This window comes from Alosa sapidissima, chromosome 10, assembly GCF_018492685.1.
Source record: "Alosa sapidissima isolate fAloSap1 chromosome 10, fAloSap1.pri, whole genome shotgun sequence".
Lineage (NCBI taxonomy): Eukaryota > Metazoa > Chordata > Actinopteri > Clupeiformes > Clupeidae > Alosa > Alosa sapidissima.
In genome coordinates, this window is record NC_055966.1 from 18,478,149 (window position 1) to 18,501,191 (window position 23,043).

The 23,043-nt window shown below is 43.9% G+C and overlaps 1 protein-coding gene across 6 annotated transcripts; it reads right to left on the reverse strand.

Annotated features, from left to right (window-relative positions):
* Window positions 1-372: 372 nt before the first annotated feature.
* thrap3a (thyroid hormone receptor associated protein 3a) lies at window positions 373-21,257 on the reverse strand. 6 transcript variants are annotated; one of them, XM_042108238.1, is made up of 11 exons: window positions 20,872-21,257; window positions 14,138-14,287; window positions 9,571-10,503; window positions 7,929-8,711; window positions 7,432-7,604; window positions 5,711-5,822; window positions 5,364-5,448; window positions 4,306-4,487; window positions 3,844-4,039; window positions 2,747-2,890; window positions 373-2,395 (listed from the first exon to the last, which is right to left on the reverse strand). In XM_042108238.1, exons 2-11 carry the CDS (start codon window positions 14,257-14,259, stop codon window positions 2,090-2,092), a joined length of 3,036 nt encoding a protein of 1,011 aa, XP_041964172.1. In that variant the 5' UTR covers window positions 14,260-14,287; window positions 20,872-21,257; the 3' UTR covers window positions 373-2,089. The 6 variants fall into 6 exon arrangements, with proteins under 6 accessions (XP_041964172.1, XP_041964169.1, XP_041964170.1 ...); XM_042108235.1 differs by having other exon boundaries at window positions 373-2,410; XM_042108236.1 differs by having other exon boundaries at window positions 2,747-2,893.
* Between the last annotated feature and the right edge of the window lie 1,786 nt (window positions 21,258-23,043).

Here is a 23,043-nt window from a genome sequence, read left to right on the forward strand (position 1 = left end):
TACAGCAGGCTTGTATGTGCTCACACAAAAGGTTTGCGTGAGCACCTGAAACTTTCATGTGTGCACATGACAGATTTGCATGCGCACATGAAAGTTTCATGAACTAAACTTTATATATTTTTTTGCTCATGTTCCCTTCAGAGAGACTCAAGATGAGTGGTATTTCAAGTTGTTTGTAACCGTCGTTGGTAATATTTTGACGGTCCTTACACCCACCGCCATTACACTAAATCCAGTCCCCTCACCTCATAGCAGATTACTTTTTCTGAGCCTTCCTTTTACTGAGGAGAGTGGGTGATGTGACCTTTCAATAGTGTCGTCTGACTAAAGGAATCTGTTTAGATTCAACACACATTAAATAGGCAACACACATTAAATAAACCAAATGTTTTAATTGACAATCTAGAGTGAAAACAAGAACTACAAGACCATTATAAACAATTTGCCCCAAACCACAAAAAATGTCAATCCAAATGTGCATCCCATACATAGACACAGTGCAACCCAGAACCTAAATGACACACAGGTCACTTTAGTGCAACAGTCATTTTAGATTTTAAAGTTTAAAGTACATTTTTAACAGCACTTATATTGCCACTATGCATTTACCTCTCTTAATAATTGCTGAATTATTTTATTTATTTCCAAATCCTTTCCCAGTGGACTCAGTTGCACTGTACAGGTGTACACTGCTGGTGAAGATATAAAAACTAACAAGAGACAAAGAGCAAAAGCTTTAAAGAGAAATTTAAAAATGCCTCTATAAGTACATACATCATGTCACAACTATATCTCCAGATTTCTTGCATCTTCAAAGCGCAGTAAAATAGTCACCCCAAAATCATTTCCTGTGTTTACCACTTTTGCCACCAGTTCATGTGAATGAGTGAAATCTACACAAAAATGACCAAGGCACATTGTACTCCAAACATTACTGTATATTAGGAAGTTTTCACCACAGGGTTACCAGCGTACACACAACACGTTGCAAAAGAAGAACATAATCATCTGCACAGGAAACTGACATACACATTAAAATGACTCGATAGCCCCTAACAAGAAATAATACAATATTTTTTTTTAAAAAAGAAAGAAACTGCCATTTGCAGCAGACAGTTAGTACTCAACTTGTTAACTCTGGTTAGACCTCTGTTCATTTGGTCCCATTCTCAACAAGAGGCCCAAGCACTCTGAACGCCACGATGCTTAGATCCTATCTTAGCCTCTTTCACAAAAACTTTAAGCAGCTTTCTCTCTGTACCTTCAAAGCCTGCATGACTTCCAGCGTGATTTGCTCAACTTTTTATTTTGTTAGGACTTCATGTACTGTCATTCACTGTGATATTTAACAGTTCTAAGCATGTTTGGATATCTGTGTCAATCCCTCTAGACTGCTGTACCTTTCAGTGTAATTGCAAGGTAGCTCATATATGTTATAATATATCATTTATTTCAGCAAAAGTTCATGATTTTTTCACTACAGTAAATTTAGTATAGTATAAATCTAATGTATATATATTGTCCTTTCATTCTGCTAACAACTGATATACTAAAGATCTATTATCTGAGGCACAACCCTATTGTCTCAGTTTTGTGCTTGGTAAAACAAGTGATATATAAATGAAGAGAAAAGTTATGAATCATGATATCTCCACTGGTCTTCCAACAATACCAACAAAACATGTGATACACAATAAAAACTTTTCCAAACTGACTAGTTCAGCAAATTTCACTGGACTTTGGAATACAGCTATTCAGTGTCTTAGAGACAATGTATTACTTAAAGCTGACTCAACTGGACAGAGGATACCACATAACCGATCTTGGAGTAGGTCCACCCTGTTGACGGCCTCTGAAAGAACAGTCTTGCACCTCTCCTGTTATGACTGAATCATTGGCATTGATGCATCTGTTGACAAGTGTTTGTTCATCTACAGTGAGAGTTGCACAAGCAAAGCTGTCTCTGTGCCCTAACAAGCACTTCCTCTACTACTTCAGCAAATACAAGCATGATTGGTGATTTGATGATTTGCTTCCAGGTCAAAGTTCACGGGGTGGTGGTCACCATCCCAATCCAGCCCTTAACTTCTCACTGGCCAGAGCTGACCGACACTCCGGCATTGGCGTCCTCTTTGCGCTCCTGGTCTGTGTCGTCATCCTGCACCTCGCCCTCCTCCGCGCTGCCCTGGAACTTGTCGTGCGTCCACTTGGGGCTGGCGTGATTGGTGGCGTTGGTGTTGCCGTTGCTGGTGGAGGTGGTGCAGGTGGTGGTGGCCACAGAGGAGGGGGCAGCCTTACGGAACAGGAAGCGGCCTCCGCTGCGGACGAAACTGCCCCGGCCGCGCCCACGGTTCTCCATCCACCTCTTGTCCCTGTCTCCCTGCCTGTCGTCGTGCTGGAAGAGAGACAGCTGTTGGTCAAAGAAAAGCAAAACTGATCGGAATTTCAAACAATGTGGCACTTTTAATGCTGTGGTGTTGATATTTGCAGTAGTTATGGCAGTAAAGTACATATATTTTTCAATAGGTGTCTACAACGATCTAAGGATAGTCTGTTCAACATACCACCCCCCCCCCCCCCCCCCCCACACACACACACACACACAATCATGACCAATCACTTGAGAGCCACACTCATAATGATGCTCTAAAGTAGGTAATGCTGGACATAAACAATGAGCAATGAAACCAATGCTACTGTGTTAAATCTGCACAGATGTAGAAACAGAGCAATGGAAGTAACGGACCAGGTAGTAGGTCCGGCTCTTGGGGGTGTGCTCTGGATCCCTCTCCTCATTCTGTCTGTGCACTGGCGCGCCCATGCCATCGCCACTTCCATTACTATTGTTCTGGAAATTTCCCCTGTTCCAACTCCTTCCTCTGATTCTCAGCTGCTGCACATGTAAAAGAATATAAACAGTGGGACTGAGTAGAGCCATACCTGCTCAGCATAAAGGGAGTTTGACACTGACAGACAACTTTTGCTGCACTATATCCTTTATCCTCTAAACTATAACTATATATAATTATGCTCTCAACCTAGTTCAGCTGCAGATGAAAAAGTATTTCGCTGGTAAGGGCAATGGTCAAAAACAACACACAATCACACCTTGAATTTCCCCTTGGGGATCAATAAAGTATCTATCTATCTATCTATCTATCTATCTATCTATCTATCTATCTATCTATCTACAGTTTTCACTGCCACTGAAAAGGAGAGCAATGGAATGGAGAGATCACTCTTGTCTTATTTTTCATTTTCCTGGCCTTTTCTACTCCCCTCTTTATTTTCACATTTCCAATTCAATTCAATATAATACAGTTGTATTGATTCATATAGGGCAATTAACATTGTTTTGTTCAGTCCTAGGCCTGATATTGATCATATTCAAAATGGCGGCTGCCTTAGCCTTAAACCAGACTGACACTGTGTGATTCTATCAGTTGCGTACGTCATAGTAACTCACACTATATAAATAGGTCGCCACTACTGTGCTCAAGTGGCACACTCGAACTGCTGACTTTGCAAGACAGCCAACAACTAAATGGCAGGAATCCAAACTGACCGGTCCGGAGCAGGAACGTTGATTGTTCTTTTTAACTTTAAATTGGGCCTTGCACGAACTGCATGACAAATCGGATGAGAATTCGGCCTGATTCAAAACTGAATAGGGGCTAAAACTGGGCCAAAATTGTACAGCGTCGCCTAACTTAAGGTTGTTTCCATACTATCAACTTCAGGCCTGTGTAAAGTGCTTTGACACAATGTCCATTGTTAATGGTTCTATGTGAATCAATGATATTCAATTGAAATCGACTGAATGCTGGGCGGGGGCTGACTTACAAAGCCTCCGCGGCCCCGTCCTCTCTCCTTGGGGCCCCCGTGATCTCGGGGCCCCAGACGGGCCTTGTTGAAGCCTCTGTCCTTGGGGCCTGCACCCTCATTAGGGTAGTCTTTCCCCCGGTTGGAATGAGAGGAGGACGAGGAGGATGAGGAGGACGATGAAGAATGAGAACGTTCACGCTTCTTCTTGCTTTTCCTTGGTGGGAACAGGAGAGCAGAGGAGAGGACAGGAGAAAGGAGGAGGGGGAAGGAGAAGAGAGGCAAAGAGAGGAAAGGAGAGAAGATGGGCTTCAGTTGAAGTATTTATTTCAAGGGCAAATCTGAGGCGGGTTCTTGAATTTCCCCTTGGGGATCAATAAAGTATCTATCTATCTATCTATCTACAAGTCGCTATGTTGCAAGCCAAAACTAAGGAGACGTTTGACTGGATCATGACAGCTGATTGGAGCTAACTCAACTTACTTGTGTTTGCTGCGATGCTTTGATGTCTTCTCTGTGGATCTCTCTCGGCTTGAGTCTGAGGACTCTCCTGAGTCTCTCCCTTGCTCATGTTTGTTCTCAGTCTCGCGACTGGAGTATTTTTTCCGGCGCTCTATGTCCTGTCGCAGATCCATTGAGTCGCCTTTGGCTTTTTTGCCTTTGGCCTGCCAGCGGGAAACAAAAAGAACAGCGATGTGGCCAGACTTTGGGTTAATACAAAACGCAGCCCTGCTGCCTGGACAGACAGAACTTGTGATGGGCGGACAGAGACGGTCGGACGCATAATACTCCTTCAACAACACTTGAGTACACATGATGTGGCTGGACAGAGTCCTGGTCAGAGATGACCAAGCACACAGGACAAAGGAGAGATGTCTGAATGCATTTCAGCCCCATGCAGCATAAAACTTTACAGTCGTGCAACATGAATACTGTGGAATTACTGGAATCAATAATACACTTTATTTTTACAGAATAAAATCTACTGTAACATTCTTATACAATAAGATACTCTAACACATAAAATATGCTCTGATATGGGCAAAGACAAGACCACTTGAAAGTACATTAGGGCTAAGATAGTGTCTGACCCCAAGGTTGTTTGTTCTTGTCAGGTTTTTGAGTAATACTTACTATGTGTTTTGTTTAGTGTCCGTTTGAGTGGAATTCACACAGGAGCATTTGGTTCGCATCCACAGCTGCCACCCTCATGTTTTTGTTTTAACATTATTTTTTTTTTCCTCTCTGAGGCTTTACCTCAGAGAACAACCAAACCATACCAGGAGAGGGCCTTTAAAATGCGACCAAGTGAATGTGCATCTGTTTGAGTTTTTGGGGCACATTTGTTAAGACTGTTTGGACCTCTCCACAGAGAATAGACGGGGCTTAGAGAGGGAGAGAGGGAGAGAGAGAGGAGCATCTAAAGGTGTGGGAGCAGGGCTGCTGCCTGGCTCTGTCTTGTGCTCTGGCTCGCTTGCTTTTCTTTATTCCTCTCATTCTTTTCCAAAACAGAACCTTCATATTTCAAAATGTTGGGTCACCTTGTAGCTGCTCTCCCCGAGGTCTTTCATCTCCTCAAACAGGTGAGCGTGCTTCTTAAAAGCACTGGGAGAAACATCAATTCTCCTGGGGGAAAAAAAAGCAATGCACAAACTGTTAAGTTAAAATCAAAAGCAGGACACCTACATTCTCTAGCACAAAAACTGGACTGGAGAACCAAAGATTATAAATTGCTATTTTGCAATTCTAGTTTCTTTAGTCTTTTCCTTAAAAGAAGGCACATCAACAAACAAAGGAATATAGGACTAACCTTAGTATGTTCACCAAGTTACAACAGACATCTGCTGGATTGAATACCTCAAACATAAGTTCATATCTCCATAACTACCTGTGTATTTCTGGGCTTTTGCGTGCCTTCATTATCTCCTTCTCTGCAGCTCTTCTCTGGTACATGGCGAATCTGTCTGTCAGAGTCATCCCAGAGCAGGAGAAGTGTTGTGCTGCGGGCGAAACACACCTTTTTACACCTTGCAGTTGACAGCAGTAACACCTTGCAAACCTCACACCAGAGGTCCTGGGGCTGTACTGATGTGATGGCCCAGAATGGGCTCTCCCAACGGTAGAGTTTAGAGGGGGAGGTTTACAGTGGCCCAACTCATACTTGGTCCGCACTAAAGACAGCTCTCAAGACTTCACTAAATACCTTTGCCATTAGAAGGGCCATTGCAAAGGATCAGAACCAGTGTGGGATTGTATCCCAGGGACTATCGTGTTATTTCAGTGGAACTACACGGCGTTCCCAAGAAACAGCTCACGGTGATCGGGTTCCTATTGGATCACCACCACATATACTGTGTGTTTATGTATTTCTGGGGGAAACAAGAGGGAAATGTGGTTTTGTAAAAATGTAGTCTCCAAAGTATTGCTTTCAGTGCCCTTTCTCATTTTACCCTTTTTGTGCTCATGAGGCTCTGACTCAAAGCAATGAAACGTTTTTTCATGGAGCAGAGTCAAGGCCAATATAACACTACTGGCACATCTTAACAGATTCCTTAAAAGGGAAGTGAATCTGTTCAGTTTATGAAATCTAAAAATGGCAAAACCATCTCAATGCCACAAATATCTATGTTTATATTACTGTTCCTACCCAATAATCCCTAACTCGAATAAGTTGATTTTGTATGTCACTGGATGCTACAATGGAGCAAATAACCATCTATCTGGACAGCTTGCAGATCTTAGAAAAATATCACTGGAAGCCAAACATTAACCCAGTGCACTGTAAAAACAACCCCCCCCCCCCCACAAGAGAAAAACACACTACTGGGAATTCAGTCATTCTGACAGGCTTGGACAACATGCCTCTTCATGGACTAACAAAACTGTGGCCTGACATTCTTGGCTATAGACAGTAGACCTCAGACCAAGATTCTCAGCTAAACAGAATTATGTTTGTAAATAGTGTGTGAAAAAGCAGAACAAAAGCCACCAGGGACTGTGTTCTGTGAAAGGTTTTGCATATTAAACTAAACGCACACATTTTATACGACTTCTTCCTATAAACTTTATAGCTCAGAGCATAGGGTTATTTCAGGATAACATTTGAACCTAGTGCTTTGTGGTGTGAGAACTGCCCAGAAAAACAGCCGAAATTGTTTATTTTGCCATGCATTCACATAGTGTATGTGTTCAGTTTACAGATCAAAGTAATTATGTCACAAACTAGTGTTGACAGACACAGTTCAAACCAGTTATAAATAAGGACGGCTTTTGAACATATCAATAGTAATCCCTTCTAAAGTATTTCCATGGCTTAAGAAGCAATATTGCTTGCCAATTGTTAGATAACTATCTGGCTAACACTTACCTCAAATCTGGCCACAAACTGTGTTCCAGACACACACATATTTAAATATAGGCATTCATCTTTCTTGTACAACAACCTACTGGATAAATGCTACTCTACATCCTTTTAATCAGCATGTCTACAAGACTAACCCTAGCCCTAGCCCTTGTCTATAGCTGTGTGAGTGGTTTGGAGTTGTTCAGTGCTGCTTGTGTATAATCTGCTGCAGTGCACGGCATGAAGTTTGTGAAGCTGAAGGACACCTTTGACGTTGTGGATGATGGTGACGATGTGCTGGGAGAAGAGATCGGTGGAGCAGCGGCAGATGTGGCCTGCCTGAGAGCGCTTGGCCGCAGAGTGGACCTCCGGCTCCTTTCTAGCAGGCTGAGGCTGGGCCCGACCCAGACGCCTCTCACTCTCAACAACATTGTTGGAGCTGTGGCAAACACAAGAACACCCCTTCAGTTAGCACCCCAGTTCTCCAGTAAAAACTACGGGAGCAGGTTATCATTATTAAACTGTTAGTACAAACCATTTATAAATAGTTTGCAACCAGAGTTTTAATAAGCCTTCACAGTCTATATATAATACCTAAAGAACATGTAGTATCCTAACCAAAGTTAGCACATAACACACCAGTCAGGTGAAGATTTTGCTAATATAACATTCATTCATTTGTATATGAAAAATCAGTTTTTCAGTATATACATTTATACAAATAAAATTGTAAAGTTATAAAATTAAACTGAAAATAACATACCTTGACATGTTGTCGTCGAGAGAGTCCATTCGCACACTCACATCTATTCCCCTTTTTCCAATCACCCTGGACGGGGACTTCTCCCTCATACCCATTAGTGTGTCCAAGCCCCAGCTCTCCGCTGGCCTCCGAGACTGGGCCTGGGTCTGGACAGGGGCCGTGACAGTGGAGGGGGCCTTGTCCTTGCTCCGGGCCTTAGGGCCTTTCTCTGGGGAGAGCGCTCCTCCCTGCAGCCTCCCTGCCATCTCCCTGCGGACCAGCGCGGCGGCCACGGCGGCTGCCCGCTCCTGCTTGCGGTTGGGGAACAGCTGCTGTTCAAGCAGCTCCAGGTCACCAGCGTCCTGCGAGGCGTGGAAGAAGGCCAGTTCGAAGAGCTCACGCGCCGACAACGCTGCCTTGCCTTTGCGCTTCGGCGCCTCGACATCCGCCTCTGTCATCTGATGTTGGGATTTCAACACCTCCTCGTTTTCATCATCATCATAATCATCATCAATATCATCATCATGCTCCTCTCCATTCTCCTTATGCCCATGAAAGGCAGGACCCCTGGAGTAGTTGTTGCAGGAGGCTTTAATGGTGAAGTCCTCAAAGGAGTACCTTTCTTTGGCTGCTTTACCATTGTGGCTCGAGAACTTGGAGCTAAAGTTGGGCCCTTTCTCAAAGACATGAACCGTGGCCTTGCCACTGCCCTTCTCTTTCCTGTCAGTGTTCTCCTCGACTGTATTGTCTTCCCTGCCATTCTCAAACTCACTGAGCTGTTTGCTCTTCTGTTCCTCAAGGAACCTGGGAATTGACAAATAAATTGGGTCAGAGGCTGTTATGAACTGATCAATGGAAAATACCTCCAAAAGCTCTACTAAAAATGGACTGATGGCAAAAATTGGTGCAAAATATAAAATATAGCTATGAATTACCTATAAATTCTGCAAGTTCTTAACACTGAAATGGACTTCTTAAAACAAAAGCAGCTGGATAAAGGCTTTGGAAAGAACCAAAATTCACTGACATGAGTTATGATGTGTCTCTCTTAATCATTGTTCAGCAACATTACTGTTATTAAGCACCGTTCAGCACACAATGCATAATTGTGCTGTGAAGATTTTTAAAAGGCAAACCCAGCTGCAAGAACAGCTATGGAGAAGCCTTTGAAGTGTAACTAATCCAAGCTGCACACAAACGCCTCCACTATCTCCCAGGAGTGATTATGCTAGTTAAGACATGCCCAGCCCAGCTCTCATCCTGTCAAAATACACAGCACGACACAACACACAAAACACACAACTAAAAACAATCACCTAACAAACATGCTTATTTTGGCCCAACAGTCGTAAGCATCTTCAGGCAATGTAAACAGTCTGATGCTGCCTAGCTATTTCTGAGCGATATTTATCTACGTTGCGATCCACTGCAGGCTATTTTTTTAGGCAAGGGAGAGATTAATACAAGACAGAAAACACATTTGAACACATTTGAAACACATTTTTGTCGTGAGAAACGTTCTCTTCCAAGAACCATAAAAAGAGTGGGAAATGAGGGGAAGAGAAGCGAGAGAAGGAGGGAAAAAAAGAGAGAGAGAGAGATTGGGAGAAAATGAGCAAGAAGGAAGAGAGAGAGAGAGGAAGAAGAAAAAAACTTGGCTTACTTTTTAAATGCACTGGAGATGGATTGGTCATCTCCTCTGCTGTCTTTTGACAAGAAGCCAAATCCGGTGGAGGCAGGCGTGGGGCTTTTCTTAGGGGGACTTTTTATGGGGGCTGCACCGTCAGTGCCCTGCCAGAGGGGGGTGCCATTGCTGGTGGCATTAGAACCTTTGGGAGAGGGGCTTTTCTGGCTGGCAGGCAGCGACGAGCCCTGGCCACCTGCGTCACTCGTCTCCGTCACAGCCTGCCAGCCTCCAGAACCCACCTCCTCCCTTGCCCCTGCCCCTGCCCCTGCCCCTGCCCCTGCACCTGCCCCCAAATCAGACCCTGGCCCGACCTCCGCCTCAGTGGACGGCCCTCCCGCGTTCTCCACTCCCTGCTCGTCATCGGCGGCTCCCTTCCGGGTCTCCTTGGAGGAGGAGGAGGCGGCGGTGGCTGCAGCGTCCTCCTTCACACTCCTGCTGCGCCTCCTCTTGTGGCCGTGGGAGCCGGATCTCTTTTTGGAAGAGGAGGCCCCGGACGAGGAGGAGGAGGAGGAGTGTCGCGAGCGGCGGGACGAGTCATCGGAGTAGCTGCGCGAGGGCGGGCTGCCGGAGCGCTTCTTTGGGGAGCGACAGCGCCCCCTCTTGGGACTGTGGCTGTTGCAGTTGTTGTGCTGCTGCTGATGTTGCTGCTGCTGCTGCTGCTGCTGCTGGGGATGCTGCCGGTAGTTCTGCCAGTTGTTGTTGTTGTTGCGGTAGTTATTGAAGTTGCCGCCCCGGCCTCCTCTCTGGAAGCGGCCGCGGGGGAAGTAGCCCCGTCCTCGACCGCGAAAGTAGGGCCGTCGAGAGCCTCGGAAGCCCCGAAACTCCCGGTTGTTCTGGTACTCCCGGGTGTAATTCCTCTCCCGGTTGTGAGCCGGAGAATGGGATCTGGAGCGCGAGGGAGACCTAGAGCTTCAAAAAGGGGGGCAAAAGGAAAGCACAACTGAGGAGACCAAAACCAATGAAAGACATGTTACATAAACCTAAAGTTAAAAGGGCTGGAGATAACATCATGTTCTGCATCATAATCTTATAGACATATAGACACACAATCACACACACAGACACAGACACACACAAAGACACACACACACACACACATACACACACACACACACACACACACACACACACACACACACACACAAAGACACACACACCCACACGCAGACTACAACAATGAATATATACCTACTGTATATGTAAATATGTGTGCTGACATACATTCAGTACAAGCAGGTTATTATGAATATGCACATAGATTTTTTTTGTGGGGGCAGTTACTGAAGCACTACTGAAGTAGAAAGCAGAGGAAATGAAAAAGCAACAGGCATGATGGCTCTGATGAAGCCTGCAGGATCCAAAGTGGCCACACAGTGGCTCTGCTGCACCACACACGCCAAAAGTCATTGAGCATCGAAAGCACACAGACCTCAATCACAGAGGAATTATATAGCTGGGCTATCCCACCTCAAACTCCTATCCCTCCTTCAGTTTTACCTAAATGGATTTACATTCACCATTAATCAACCAACAACTTAATCTCCATCTCCATTCTAAAATCCCAAAGAGCCACTATATCCACTGACACCGGTTGATTATCAACTAAAGCACAGCGTTAAACTTGCGTTCGGAATAAAATACAAAATGAACGGATAATTTAGATCCACAACCTAAAAAGAAAAACTTTTAACCAAAATGGCCACACTAAGATTGCATGTACACATCTTTCCCTTACAAAACAGACTGTCAACCAGGGAAACAAACACTTTCACATTTTCTCAAAGCCTATAAATCTAGCGCATAATGATCAACCAGTCAATCGGTCATCATCCTTAAAAAAAACAAATGGCTCCCGATGCATGGGAGCTTGAAACACAAACACCAAACTCACCCTGTGCGTTTTTTCATTGGACTGAACGAGGAGAAGGTAATGGGAGCGTAGACGGGAGCATTGCACACAGTCCCAGGGAACGCCAGCAGAGACTGTGCATCTCTCATGCAGCGCTCCAGCACAGCCAGTGGAAAGAGACAGTCACATGGGCCATATGGGAAACATTTCTACTCTAAACCGCCAGTGCGCAGCATAGAAAGTGAGACGCCGACAGACAGGGAGTAAAGGAGAGAGAGAGACAGAGGGAGAGTGATAGAGAGAGAGAGGAGAGGGAGGGAAAGACGGAGAGGGGAGGACTCACTGTCTGCCAGTTACTCTAGGCTTGCCTTGCCCAGAAACCTCAATGAAAAGCTGCAATTTAGTGAGTAGTACACGGAAGAATCTTATCTATGTTTAAAAGCACAGATCACATTTTCACTTGTTGCCAGATGACAGTATTGCAGCTTGAGGATTCATTATAATTCATTCATTATCAGACTCTTTTTTTATGCTATTATTATACTATATTATATTATATTATATTGGCCTTTTCACTCCAGACAAATTTGTGATGATTCAATTATTTCTTCTTACCTCATTCTACTACCCAATCATAATATCTTATTGCATTAGAGAAGACGTTAGCCCAGGACGGCGCCTACCCGTATTTGGTTGTAGGCACTTGTAGGAATGCTTTTCTATGCCCTCTCCAAATGGAGAAATGAGCTCACGTGCATATGTTCTGAATTACCTTGGGTTAAATAATTAGCCTAGGCTATTTTGAGGTTACTTGTTCTGTGATTTAAGATAGCATAATGCAGATCATCTTGACTGCAGGCTACACTGGGCCGATATCCATCATGACTATGCATGAGGTTTGTCTCTGGCACACAAAAGAGCCCAAGGACACTCTTTATCCCCACCACGTTGATGCTGATCGTGGACGAAAGTGCTGCTATACTAGTTTCACACCACCCATGGAAGGTCTTTTCTGTCCAAGGTAGCAACAGGAAAGTGGTCACGCCAAAAACAAATTTTCCTTTGCAAATAAGCCCTCTGGAATTCAACAGCTGAGCTTGCTGACAGCCCTCTCCCATTCACACACTATCAGATAAGGTGAAAGCACTGTTGCTGGGTGTTGTCCACCGAGACTTGCAAAAGCTTATATGTGCACGTGTGTGTGTGTGTGTGTGTGTGTGTGTGTGTGTGTGTGTGTGTGTGTGTGTGTGTGTGTGTGTGTCACATCAGAGGCCGTTTTCAATAGTCTACATTCACGAGCGAAAACATAAAGACACGGGGTGGCCACAACCCCTGGTTCACATTAACTGCACTCCAGTGACTTCTAGCAACTGGATACAAAGTCCAGTGAGAATCTTGACAAGCTGTTGCATAAGCTGTGCAACTGAAGTGAAATTCAGCACACCACAAATGAAAGCCATGGCTTTACCAGAGGAAATCAGTCAACGTGAGTCCTACCTAATAGGAGTAGTCCACACCCCTCCACTAACATTAAACCTTATGCAACAAGGGAAAAAAGAACAGCTGTCTGGACAAATTATGCTAACAAGGCAGAACACCCAAAACTGAATGTCCGCACACTTGCTCCCGTTTTGCTTTTTCAAGTCTGATGAAGAGCGTGTAGCTCGAAAACGTTCACTTGGTGAAATTAAAGAAAAAGCAAAACGGGAGCAAGTGTGCGGACATTCAATTTTGTTTTTTGATTGTCTGACCCTTTTGTCCTGCACCTGCGTTTTGGATGTGCACACCTCTACCTTAACAAGGCAGAACACTCCATATACAATGGTACCGGATTTATATCATGGAACAGGCATATGGTTAATACAGTTCATTAAATACCTACTCAGATGATATTAGAAATTGCATTTCTTTAATCAAATCAACTTTCTCTGTGATTACAGAGTTTAGAAAATGATTATTTCCAAACTGACAGATTAAAAGTGACATTAATCGCCTCTATAGCACACATATTCCCTGTCAAAATCTATAAGTCATATAGAATATATATGCTTTTCAAATAATACATGACAGATGATATTGTAGTTTTCTAACCATGTAAAGGACCTCTTATTTGAGGGACAGGCAACGTTGCACTGGCTAAATGAAGTGTCTGACATCAAACTAAGATGAAGAACATGCCAACTTAGAGGTCTCCTGGGCCTGAGACTAATCTCCTACAATACAGATGCCTCACTGCCAGATAAAAGATGCTTCTGACCATTCACATTCTTGAGAATGCCTGTCAGGACTCAGTTAGCCCCTGTTATCATGTTTCAATTTGTCTGTTCTGGCAGGGCCATGTTTAGTGTGTGTGGAGTGTTTATGTCCGTCCTTATGCTCTGGCGTGAGACAAAAATAGCCAGAGGCTAAAAAGGCCCCTATCTCCACTAATCACACACTCTGACACCCAAGGGTTTGCACGGAGGACAAACCCTTGCCCCCTCCCCCCCCACACACACACACACACACAAAAATAAAGTCCTGTGTTTGTGTTATCACTCATCCTGTGGACTTCATTGTAGTGGATAACTTTTTCTGATACAATTTGGTTCGCAGCTGTCTCAGTGAAATGCCCTTCTATCAACCAGAGAAAGGACCTGCACATGTCATCTTGCCGAGGCCGAGAACAGAGACGCGTATAAGGTGCGCAGGTACCTGTAACGCCGCTTCCTGGGTCGTGACGGGGAGCGGCTGCGAGAGCGGGAGTATGAGTGCGACCTGGAGCGGGACGCTGAGCGGGAGCGAGACCTGGACGCCGACCTCTGGGTTTTGGACATCCCAGCAGGAGAGCCGCTTCAGATTAGCCTGTTAGAACACAGATAAGACACCAGAATGGGTTTCAGACACCTCCAGAGGACTGGGAAGAGACAGCTGGCTCACATGAAGTCACAGCTTGGGGTGTTAACAGCTGCTTTTAGATTCACCAGTGCCATTGTGTTGTTTGAGATGTGACGGTGACCAATAGCATAATATGAAAGTGAGCTGAACATAAGTTGCCATATATCTACAAACTTTCAACTCTGAATGGTTGTTGTTAATTAAAGCCTTATTTATATTACTTACATGAACAGAAGCACAATGAGGAGGACACAGATAAAGGGAATAAAATAATGACAATGACAAAGTGGTCAATTACAAAGTGGTCAAGTAATGCTATTGACTAGATGTTAGGGCTACAGCAGGTCTTTGCCAGTCTACATTCTCAATCTGTTCAAGCTCAGCTGTGATGCCTTACAGATGACCTAGGTTACACACAAGCATCTTGAAAGAAGCACCATTTGGCAACAGTTTTAAAGCTACTGACTACGCATACTGATCAAGTATGTGTCAGAGAAGAGCAATCAATCAGAAGTCACTGCACTTGGCTTCTCTTCACAGACATCTACCAGCCACTGATAACACTTCATTACTACAGACCTAAGAGGATGTGACTGTATTAGACTATAAAGAGTAAATCAGATCAGTTGTTCAAAAACTGCCAAACACAAACACACACACACACACACACACACACACACACACACACACAATCCAGAGAGAATTTCAAGTGCTCTGTAAGTATTCTCTTACATCATTAATGGTAGCCTTCTAATAAGCTCTTTACAAATGTGAAAACAATGCTAGCAATCTGAAACACTTTCCCTCATTTAAATTCCCCACACGAGATGTTAGCCCCAGCTATAGCAGAACAGCTATGATACTGATTTACAGTTAACTGTTTGTCAAAGCAACACGGTGTATGAATTGTACTCAGTGGTCTTGTCAACATTGTCAACCTTGACCATACAACTGTGCAACTCATCTAGGATAATCTCTTGGACAAGGGACAACAGCTAGGCAATCATTGTTGTGAACTCTACCTGCCGAACATGTTTTGAACATACATGAATTGTACTCAAGGGTCTGGTATCAAGGTAGTCATTTAGCGCCTTTTGTGTGTGCGCGCGTGTGTGTGTGTGTGTGTGTGTAGCAAGTGTGTAGCAAGGCCGAGTCAACATTGGGGGGAGGGTGGGGTATATTTGTCCCATATAAATTCATGAACAGATAGAGTGATATGTTTATGTTTTCTTTTTAAAATAGTGTCTAATAGTATTACCTACCTATTAAACATGCCTATCAGATTTTGTGTGGGTTTTTCTTCCACCCAAGGCTAACTGTAACACCCAAGGCTAATATGTAAATGTGTGTGTGTGGATTAGTAGCCTCGGGCGAACAAAAGCTGTTTCACCACAACGGTGAGTAAAAAGCAATTTGAGCGGTTCCATGAAAGTCTATCAGACTGCCCTGCATGTTAAAAACTGATGCTAAAGGGGTACCAGAGTGAGTCAAACAGTACGGTGCGCTACACTAAAGTTACATAGTGCAATGCCAGGTATCACAGGCATGCAATGGCAATGACAATTTATGGTTAAACAAACCGAGATGGTGTCACTGTAACCTGTGCTGTTTATCAAGTGAGTCCAACTTTCAATTGAACATTGACATAGACATTCCTAGAAATGTGGAATGCTACAATTCCAAGAAATGTGTTCAGAATCTCGCTGCGTACTTAGCCTAATGTTATAGTGAAGTTGTGTCATATGAATACATGCGTTTCAAGCAGGAATTATTTCAATACCCTTTGGTTATGGGCCCCTCTTATTTTCTACTGAATTGATCTGCCTAGACTAGCACACACAGTGAACAGCCATATCCAGCAAACCTTTCCATGAGAGGGTCAAATTATGATGATGAGTATGCAGTATATTGAAAAGCCAAAGATACATTTACTGACTATACAGGCATCATGAGCCCACCATGTGTATTCAACCCGCATGCCCTCCTGCATGCCTCTCCTTACTGGCATTTGAGATATATTCAGGATGAAATGTTTCATAACATTTTTATAAGGCAACTTGAGTGTTTTGAGCTAATGAAGAATGGCATTGATGAGGTGATTGGGCGTGGGTGTACATGAGTGAGAGACAGAAAGAGAGAGAGAGAGAGAGAGAGAGATAGATAGATAGAGTTTTTTTTAAAGATGCACTGCAAGGGGTTAAGTACGTAGGAACAGTGCCTCTGAACTAGACGTAGGATCAATAAATGTATGCTCTTTATTGCTGAGATTCCACTCAAAAGACTTGATTCAAGAACTTCCACACACGCAGATCCACACATTGTAGGCAAACTCAGGACACTACACGTTATGGTGCTCTGGCTTTCTGTTTAGCATTTGCACTAAAACAATAAATAAATAAAAGCGCAGTGTTCGTACGCAACATACTCTTAAAACGAATGTGTTGAAAACAACACAACTTGCGTTGCTATTAACACATCTCTGTGTCCAGATAGGGAAAACACATTTGTTTTAAGAGTGCAGGCTACACAGTGCACAGGGTTTGTACACAAGCTTGGCTCCACAAAAGGGGTAACAAACATAGTGGTTCGGTCCAAGCCACAGCCAAGCCCCGCCAGTCACTAATGGTGCCCTGGGAGCGCAGAGGGAAAGGGTGTAATTTGACTGGCTGTGGAGCTCAAATATCAGCGACCTTTAACATTTTATAAAAACCGAATCACGGACCTTTAACTATGCAGAACCCAAAGAAAGCAGAGAGGAGATAGCTGTTGTTCTCCAGCCACTCTCACACCACTTCTGTACTATTCTACTGTACTGTGTCTTTACATACGCTGGACATAGTACATCTCTTGTGTATCTTAGGACTTTGGAAGAGGTTCAGTTGTGATAGGCCTCAGCTAAGAGCACGGTCTCCTGAGTGTCCCCTAAATATGGTTCCGTATCTGTGATGCCACTATTAAACTGGCACAGTGGCTGCCGTGTGACAAAGGGAGGAGGAGTGCTTTGTCGGCCCTTCAGATTTATCATCCGTGTATTTCTAGAGGCGATGAAATGTGGGTTGGGCGGGGGGTTCACCACTGTATCCAACAAAGCTCTGTGAGTTTCCATCTCTTCTCGCAATGGACTCATACTTACAAAGCAAAGCAAAGGATGTTAGGAGGAGGCTGGGGGTGAGGGAGTGATGGGAGGAGGTGTGGGTGTGTGTGTGTGTGTGTGTGTGTGTGTGTGTGTGTGTGTGTGAGGGGGGGGGGGGGGGGGGGGGGGTTGCCCAGACCTAAACAGCAGCCTAAAATAGATGCACAGAAGCCTATAGTAGGGAACAGATAATGTAGGTGTTAGCATCCCCTCTCTCTCCCCCCCTGCGGCCACTCAAGTCCATCAAGTGGAAAGTGGCCACATTGCGCTGTGAAAGTTTCTGTTGGGGACACAACCTGGACATAGAACTACATGATGAACAGCAGAGTGTCTAGTGGGGATTACCTGTCCTTCACATGACAACCCCAAAGCTAACTGGATTCCAGTATGTTATTAATTTAAAAAAACCATCATTTTAACTCATAACAAACTCGAGTGCTCAACAGCTTCATTGAGTTTCTTTTGGATTGTGAGGGCAGTGTTTGTCCGATAATTGCGCACCCTGGTATAGGAACGATAATAGGCCCCGTATAATGAATGCCAAGGCCTGAAATAGAGTGTATAATTGAAACCAAACATGTCCTTTTCCTTGGCTCCTTTATAAGGCAAACCATTAGTCCATGAAGGATTTGCTGCAATTATTACTCACTTACATGAGCGCCTTCTCTAGATACAAAATTTGCCTCTGAACCATTTGGGAGATATTATCCATGGATGAATATGGCTTAAATAATTTATACTTCATCTCTACAAGCATGTGAGAGTACTTAGAGTTGAGGAAATTGAAGACTAAACAGAAAGTGCAACATTTGAAAACGGTGGGCCATCTATTCGCAACATGTAGTGGTCTCTCCCTTCATTCCATAGACTATTTAGGGCTCACTGAAATGGATCTTGCATGGCAGAATCTCCAGCGTTATTCATTTTGAAAGGTTGTTGTTTTTGGCCAACAGAACAGACATCCCCTCCTCAGCCATGGCACACACACAGACACACACACACACACACACACACACACAAACACGCACGCACACACACACACACACACACACACACACACACACACACACACACACACACACACACACACACACAGACACAGACACACACCAGGGGATGTTTTGCCAACTGTGTCCAAAGCAAGATTTGGTGAAAAGAAGACAGGCCAGCCTGTCACAGTGCTTGGGGAGAACAGTCATGAGGAGAGTGAGAGCCACACTGTGTTCAGCGCTCAGAGCTGCGAACGACGAGGCCCCACAGGTGCGCGTCCACCTGACTTTCATATGAAACAGAGAAACAACCAAAAGGCTGACACATTTCTCCCTGCAAAACATCTGCTGGGTAGGCTAACTAATTATGCAGGCTGTTAGGATGGGGATAAATGTTTGTGAAAGCTTTGAAACACACACCGAAACACACAAACATTTTGCACATGTACACAAACAACACACACACACATACTCGCACACACACATACGCGTGCACACACACACACACACACACACACACACACACACACACACATACAGAGAAAAACACACACGGACAGACGAGCAGTCACATACATATCATCATAATCAAACCAGTCATGCAATCTTAAAAGGACCCAATAACCAGGTCAGGGGACACCATTCACTCAAACTGCTGCACTGGTCATCAGCAGTAACTTTGCTAAGCTATGTGAGCCGGGGAGAGAGGAGAGGAAACTCATTCTGACTCACTCACATATAATGAGAGGTCACTTAAAGACATGGGGGAGGGTGAAAGAGATTGATTTCAAAGCGGCAGGGCCATTCCCCCACCCTCACCCCCAAAATAATGAACTGGGGGCAGCTGTTTGGGGTAGGCAGTGTGTGGTCTACGGCATAATCATCGGGATTTTGGACATCTAAAAACAACTGTGTCAGACACGGACACTAATCATCCCTTTAATTCTACCTGGAATCTATGCACACAACACACACACACAAACTCACAAACACACACTGACATACAGTACACAGATACACACACACACAAACACACACACATATGGAGAGTGTGAGAGAGAAGGAGAGACATATGCTGTACACGCATCCTGAAAATGACAGCTGTTGCCCAAGCCTTTTCACCTGTTTAGCTCATTTAGCATGACCAGGCAGGGAACCACTGGCGCTATCTCTGTGAAACTGCTATGACTCCCAGCACATTGTGTGCAGTGGACGCCAAAGCTCTGCACTGCCATTTGCTTGAAACAAACAAGGGTGCAGTCCCTTTCATCAAATGTGAAGTGCATAGACAACTGCACAGGATTTGCTGGGGAATTTTTACACAACCAAACGTGGACAATATCTGCACCCCGCCACCACCAGACCTCCAAATGACCCCTATATGACTCACAGCTCTACAGCTGTTGGAATAACACAGCAACAGTAGTAACCCTAAAGCAACCAAACCCTGATGAGGCATCAAGACAGCACCAGTGGTTTATGTTGCTATTATAAGGACCACATTCGGAGTGCCCTTTGACAATGCTGCGGATCCCGTCCTGATCTGATACTTTGCTGCTGTGTTGAGACCTTGGTTAAAGCATTTCAGTCTAGGTAAAGGATGTATTCAAGAGACGCAACTAAGCAAGACATAGCAAGAAAATATTACACTTGACTTCAAAAATAACAGCCACAATGATCCAGAATGGATGGAACAAACAAGAAACTGTAATAATAGATTTCCCCAGTGTCTAACCCGAATACAGTCCTGGCAATACTGACTGATTTTCAACTTTCCACTCAGGCCAGGTGTGAGAAGACCCCGCTGTGTGCTCAAATCGCGAGGACACTCATGAATATTACTCAACGTATTCACGTTGTGTCTTGATGTTGCCTAATCTAACATAATTCAGCTTTCTCGGCTACACACTTCGCTCACGTCTTTAGAACTAAAGAAATTGTCCAGTGTTTAGCTACCATTCAACAAAATTTAAGCAAAGGCCTAAACAAGACAAAGTATTAAATAACATTTGCCAAACAAAAATACAGCATTATTTCGTGACATGAAATGCTCACTTGCCTTTACAGTAGAGTCAGGTCAGCTCACATACGTGCGAGCCATAATATTCTAAACGTCTGCCACTTGGTTGTTCTGTAACTTTAGTTTAGCGTCTGATGAGATGTTAATATGAGGGTTCAAACCCATCAGAGCCAGATGCCCTTACCTCACACGTCTCAAACGAGTCAAATGCAACAAGTTGAATGTGAGCGACAGGAGACGGCTATCTGAATTATCAGTGTGGATTTCTTGCAATGCATTGCCAACTGATCTGTCACTGATCACTGTGTGATAGTTATAACAATGCGTAACACCTACTCACCGGTCACCGGCAACGCTCAGCGCACAGCATTCGATTTGCTATAAGAAGAATGTCAAGTTTGTCGCTTACCCAGTTCTTGCAGTGTAACTCGTTCCACTGGAGATGTGGAATAGTATCCGGCCGTCCTAGTGATGCCAATGATGTTGGTTAGCTTGATATCGATTGCATTAATTGGTCAGCGTGATGAAAGAAAATCACAGACATTTTTTAAGGATACATAAAAGAATTCTATCAAACCACCGTGCGACGGTAAATGTTATTTCCTAGCAATCCAGTCGGACTCGGATAGAGAATAGCCAAGATGCCTTTTTCCCCAAAGAGATTATATCTCATTACCGTCACTGTCACTCGATAGGCTACCTCACCTAGCCACTAAAAACGCATGCGAATGTTTCATTCAGTTAATGGCTCTCCAGCGCTGGTGCCTGCCAGCTGACAACACAGCCCCTTTCAGTGACAGACAGGGGGTGTGACAGCGCTCAGCAGCGACTAGTAAAACCCAGGTCAAATTTCTTTCCCAAGTTTTTCGTTGACAGCCTCCTCCAAAGTTTTAAAGGGACATGCCCAAATCAATTCAGTTGACGAAGACAAAAAAATAATTTCGCCATACAGAAAAAAAATGCAGTAGTAGATGTATTTGCAATGAATAGGCTATACCGAAACTGGATTGGATTATTTAAGACAGATGTCCTCAAGAACTTGTAGGTTATGAGAGGTTGCTGAATCATTCTTGTATCGAGAAGTCGGTCTGCATATGATAGGCTAGCCTACGTCAAATTGGTTGCATTGTGCTTATCCAAGTATATTGAAATTACTCATTGGCCCTCCAGTTAATAGGCCATCATTATTTTTTCTGTTAAATTGGTTTTGCCCATGCTGCTCATGCCGGAGTCGTGGACCGGAGGACTAGGATTAGGATGGAATCAAAGCATTGCATTTGGCAGGCAAAGATGTGCACATCTGCCGCAATGAGTCAGTTTAATTCAACCGGGGATGAGAGAGAGCGCCAAAGGCAGAATAATCGACTACAATATCTATGGCACAACCTTCTGACCTAAGATTTTAAATTTGTCATTTTATAACTAGAAACCCAACATAATAGAAACCCAATTAGGCCATATAGTATTTCAGACCTGTAAGAACACCTGTAGCCTTTTTGTCACAATCATGTGTACTGTCGACATATCCTTAGCACAGCATAATGATTTAGAAATAATAAATAATTATAAATGGTAAATTATCAGTGAACATATGCTTGTGGTTAAGATGCCCTAACATTATAATTAATGTGAAGAGATCAATGTGAGAGAGAGGGGAAAAAAGTCCGCAACACCAGTATATGCTCCCAAGTTATAGTTTAATTACCGTGGAGCATATAATGGTGTTGCGGACTTTTTTCCCCTCTCTCTCATCGTAAGTGTTTTGTCCAGCACCCAGGATTAGATCGGGATGTGCGTGCGTTTTTTCCTCTTTATACTGTAAAAGAGATTAATGTTCCTCAATCTTTCTCCTTCAGACAGCCACCATGGGTAAAATACTTCTAACACATAGATAACTCTGTTAGACTAGTAACTCCACACTGTCAGATTTAATCTCAGTGCTCATTACAAGAACTGTAAAATGATCCATGTTTGTCAGTTAACGTGCATTCATTTGCAATGCTTTAACCCAGTCACACACTGGAAAGACAGCAAGTTGTCACTTTGCCACCAGACTGACGTGTACGAGCTAAGGCCATGAGTTTCCCTGACCTATATTTCAACTTCATGAACCTCTGAGAATAAGTAAAGGTTGAATGAATGAATGAACGAATGAATGAATGAAGGAAGGAAAGAATGAACGAATGAATGAATGAATGAATTCATTCATTAATGTGTAATTTGTACTATGCCTCACATTTGTGACAATCTAATGGAATATAGTCTACAGTTAGCCTGACGAGCCAGACCCACATTAAAATGTAGGGTCTGGACACTCATCGTTCGCAGTGCTCAGTCCGAGGGGCGGGATAATCAGTTGTCTTTCAAATTCCCTCTGCACGCAATAGGACAGCGGCAGCGCTATGAGTCCCATGCGTTTCCCACCAGCGGAGCTAGTTGGCTAGTTCAAACGTTTGCCTACTTAATAAAAGCTTAACTCGTGTCAAACTGTTTGCCAGCAGCAACATCCATCTTATTTGTTTTCAAGTAGCAGGGAATTCAAGCCAAACCGTTGCAACTCTGCCATCAATCATTATGTTAA

Excerpts from the sequence above, each read along its gene's own strand:
- thrap3a (XM_042108234.1), bottom strand. The coding sequence starts at position 14,259 with ATGTCCAAAACCCAGAGGTCGGCGTCCAGGTCTCGCTCCCGCTCAGCG. Across the intron at positions 5,823-7,431 it reads CATCATCCACAACGTCAAAG|CACAACACTTCTCCTGCTCT; the intron begins GTGTCCTTCAGC and ends TTTCGCCCGCAG. Across the intron at positions 4,488-5,363 it reads TCGGGGAGAGCAGCTACAAG|GCCAAAGGCAAAAAAGCCAA; the intron begins GTGACCCAACAT and ends TCCCGCTGGCAG.